This window comes from Sardina pilchardus, chromosome 5 (genome assembly GCF_963854185.1).
Source record: "Sardina pilchardus chromosome 5, fSarPil1.1, whole genome shotgun sequence".
Lineage (NCBI taxonomy): Eukaryota > Metazoa > Chordata > Actinopteri > Clupeiformes > Clupeidae > Sardina > Sardina pilchardus.
In genome coordinates this window covers 20,975,078-20,979,580 of record NC_084998.1, presented here as the reverse complement: position 1 = coordinate 20,979,580, position 4,503 = coordinate 20,975,078, and the positions used below count along the sequence as shown (strand labels likewise).

The 4,503-nt window shown below is 51.5% G+C and overlaps 1 protein-coding gene across 1 annotated transcript in view; it reads right to left on the bottom strand.

Annotated features, from left to right (window-relative positions):
• LOC134080449 (protocadherin alpha-C2-like) overlaps positions 1-4,503 on the bottom strand; it is a 27,626-nt gene extending 23,123 nt beyond the window's left edge. Inside the window, exon 1 of the mRNA XM_062536891.1 lies at positions 1,678-4,503. Coding sequence (XP_062392875.1) covers positions 1,678-4,206 — 2,529 coding nt within the window. The 5' untranslated portion in view covers positions 4,207-4,503. The remainder of the gene's footprint in view (positions 1-1,677) is intronic.

Sequence of the window (4,503 nt, the reverse complement as noted above, 5' to 3'; positions counted from 1 at the left end):
TTTTTCACCTTTTTGCAGGAGCCTGTAGTAGTATTTGCATGGTTTATGAGCACACTGATCCCAGAGGTGATCCACTCCCACAGGCTGTGCAGATTTATACACTATAAATAACTTCAGCAGGAGGATAAAGTTCAAATACTACCTTTTGAAAAATGATTAGATTCCAATTTTTTGCTTTTACTGAGCTTGGCTTAGTCAGATTATAGGTTGATAAACATGATGTTGGATATTTTGTCCCTTCAGCCATGGCCCTAGGCAACAAGGTCGGATTCAATTGAGGAGGAGCAAAAGGTTTCGGAAAAATAAAGGAACAATGTCTTATCCTGGCCTTATCCTGCCTGTACAATCTACTCCCTTGGTATAATGACAAGCCATGGCTTGTGGTTTGAACACATTCAGATTAATTGACTGCTACATAAACCTGTGATTGTAATCATTGGTGATAAGAGATATTAGTAAGTACCTACATTTGTTACTGTCAAATGAGTTGTATTTAATTATTTATATACCGCTGATTACATCCATCTGTTCCTTATTTACAGACTTTAATAGACATCAATATGCATCGTCTAGTTTATTTGCATTGATGACTTTGACCAAGAGTAATATGTAGGTCAATCATTCGATTTTACACGTCTATATTCAAGGCTTACAGACACTCACTGTCTATGGAATCTGTTATGATTCAAATGTACATTTCCAAGGAGGTGGTGTTTTCTGCCATCTGCCTCAATACTCAAGGCCAATACCTACATTCGCAACAACATTGTTTAGGAGCAACTGGTAGAGGTTAACATCTAATCCTTTAAAAGATTATCATATTTCACATTTACTGGAAATATTAGCAGGAATATGGTTTTCTTGTGGGTTTTGTAAAAAAATACATTACAGAACTCTAGACAGGCGTGGAAACCTTCAAATCACAATGACTCAGAGTGACAGACTCCGCATATGGTTTCCTCTGATATTTCCAGACACTGTCAAACAATAGCCTCGATTTCCTGATGAAAAACAATCTCTCCATGTCACAAAGCACCATGTTCCCCATCTGCACTGCCCACCTACTAGCTGTAAAAATTGGAACCGCAATACGAAGTAGGTCAACAGCACTCAATATTTTTGACACAAAAGGCTGTTTTGTGAACAACTGACAGCACTAAACACCCTTTCATCTCCAAACCATTTCCTGAGCCCCGAGCCTGCGCTCAAAATCAGACTTCGTGTAGACAGAGAGCAATTTGTGTACTTCTAAAAGGCACAATGCAGGTGGACATGTCTGAATAAGGAATCAGATATCTGACTGGGTGGTCACTCAACTGTGACTTGGTCTACTGAGTTGCTCTCTTTTGGGGGAGAAAAGGAGTATAGTGTGTGTATCTATATATAGTATATAAACACTCTACTCCTTTTCTCCCAAAAAAGAGAGTAATCAGATGTCTGACTGTGTGGTACTGAGTTGTTCTCTTTTGGGGGAGAAAAGGAGTATGTGTGTGTACAGTATATATATATATATATATATATACAGTATATATACAGTATATATTAGTATACATATACACACACTATACTCCTTTTCTCCCCCAAAACAGAGGAATCGGATACCTGACTGTGTGGTGACTGACTCAACTGTGACTTGGTCTACTGAGTTGCTCTCTTTTGGGGGAGAAGAGGACGCACCTGTAGGGCTGCATCGGGCACACTCAGCCTCCTCACAAAGCCGCTACCGCCAGTGAAGAACCGCTCGGAACCCCAGGTGCCGCTGATGGGCCGGCCCGTGTTGTAGAACATGAAGGTGTCGCTGCCGGACGTGGCGGTCAGGCAGGTCTTGTAGCAGTAGGTCTTGGTCAGCGAGCCGTTGCCGCGCACCTCGATGTAGTGCGGCTCCACCTTGAGGTCGCGCCGGAGCACCACGTTGTTGTTGGGCTGACCGGGGCCTCCTCCTCCTCCGGCCCCGGCGCCGGCCGCCCCGATGGTGGCCGAGCCGCCGTCCTTGGGCGCCTTCTGCGAGACGCAGCACGGGGAGCAGGAGCCGGGCTGGGAGCAGTAGGCGTGGCAGCGGACGATGGCCAGCACCACCACGGTGACCAGGAAGACGAAGGTGGTGGCGCACAGCGCCACGATCAGGTAGAGCGTGATGTTGGAGATCCCGCCCAGCGTGCCGTGCGGCCGGACGATGCGCTTGGGGTCCGGCATGACCTTGGGCGGCGCCTCCAGGATGGCCACGTTGATGGTGGCGGTGGAGGAGCGCGACGGCAGGCCGTGGTCGCGCACCAGCACGGTCAGGCTGAAGGAGGTGGAGTTGTCCTCCAGGACGCGGCGCGTGGTCCGCACCTCGCCCGTGTGCTCGTGCACCTTGAACAGGTCCAGGTCGGACGCCTGCTCCAGGACGTAGACGAGCCAGGCGTTGGGGCCGGCGTCGGCGTCGTACGCCACCACCTTGGTCACCAGGGCGCCCGGGTCGGCGTTCTTGGGCACCGTCTCGGTGGAGCGCGTGCCGTTGGCCGGCGGGTTGATGATCTCCGGCGTGTGGTCGTTCTGGTCCATCACGTAGATGTAGACGGTGGCCACGCGGCTCAGCGGCGGGATGCCGCCGTCCTGCGCCTTGACCTGGAAGTGGAACTCGCGCAGCGACTCGTAGTCGAAGGAGCGCAGGGCGTAGGCCACGCCCGTGTCCGGCTTGATGGACACGTAGGAGGTGACGGGGATGCCGTGGTTGTTGTCGTTGAGGACCGTGTAGGTGATGCGGGCGTTCTCGTTGACGTCCGAGTCCATGGCCTTGACGGTGCAGAGGGAGGCGCCCGGGGCGTTGTTCTCGGGCACGTAGACCGTGTAGGAGGTCTGCTCGAATCGGGGCGGGTTGTCGTTGACGTCGGCCACGTCCACCTGGATGGTCTTCTGCGAGGAGAGGGGCGGCGTGCCCCCGTCGGTGGCGCTCAGCGTCACGTTGTACGCCGCCGTGGTCTCGCGGTCCAGGAAGGCGGACGTCACCAGGGTGTAGTAGTTGCGGAAGGACTTGATCTTGAACGGCAGGCCGGGCTGGATCTCCAGGCTCACCTGCTTGTTGGGGCCCGAGTCGCGGTCCGTCACGCTGATCAGCGCCACCACGGTGTCGGCGCGGGCGTCCTCGCGCACGGGGCTGGACAGCGACGAGAGGACGATCTCGGGGACGTTGTCGTTGACGTCCACCACCTCCACCACCACTTTGCAGTGGGCTGCTACGGCAGCAGGCCCCTTGTCCATGGCCTGGATGTACATCTCATAGGAGGTGGTGTCCTCATAGTCCACGTTGCTCTTGACACGGATCTCCCCCGTGTTGGTGTCCATGGAGAACATCTGTCTGACCCTCTCAGGGGTGTAGCTGCTAAACGAGTAGAACACCTCGCCATTTGTGCCCTCGTCGAGGTCCGTGGCATTGAGCTTGATCACTAACGTGTCCTTAGGCGAGTTCTCGAGCAGCTTGACTTTATACACGGAACTGTCAAACACAGGCACGTTGTCATTCGAATCTAGAACACGGACGTTAATTTTGGCGGTACCTGTCAAGGCCGGAGAGCCACCATCTGAGGCTGTCAATATTAACTCGTGGTAAGGCGTTTGCTCGCGATCCAGCGGCTTTTTGAGCACGAGCTCGATGTGCTTGCTGTTGAGGGATGGCTTGTTGGAATCGAGAGCAAAGTGCTCGTTTGGGCTGAGGCGATACTGTCGAACCGAGTTTGAACCCACATCAGGGTCTTGGGCGTGCTCGATGGGGAAACGAGATCCCGGCAACGCCGATTCTGTAATTTCTAACTGGTATTCGTCCCTGGGGAATTGCGGCGCATTGTCATTCGCGTCCAGTATGTCCACCTCGACATTGTGTTCCTCAGACGGATTTTCAAGAAGCACTTCGAAATCCAAACGACAAGAACTGCTCGAATCGCACAATGCCTCTCTGTCGATTCTGTCATTGACAAATAATCTTCCGCTCTTATTAACATCAATATACCTCTTACCGTTGGTAGAGGTTACCTTAATCTTTCGGGTGGAGAGCTTTCGGATATCCAAACCCAAATCCTGTGTGATGTCACGTACAACTGCCCCATTTTCCAGTTCCTCTACAACTGAAAATTGTATCTCTCCAAAAGCAAGGCCACAAAATAATAGCAGTACCAAAAAAGAAAGAGGCACATTAATTTCTATGCAGTTACATTTACCGGCAAAAGCCATTGCAAGATCATCGGATCCGCAGACGGATTAAATACAGCTTCCCGTCTTCTTTAATTTGCAGAAAATTACCTCCGACCACAGCATCAAAGTAAACCGAGAGGTTTCCCATTTATGTGCAATACGTGAAAGATATCCGTTCCGACTTTAGTGTGCATGGATACCTCTCAGTCGCGTCCATATTTCCTTTGTCCGTGAAGTCTTTTTTTCCTTCTCTCTCTCTCTGCGCGCCGCTGACGGGTGTGTTTCCCTTCCACTGGTGCTGCATATCTCTCGCGCGCGCTCGCTCCCTCTCTCTCT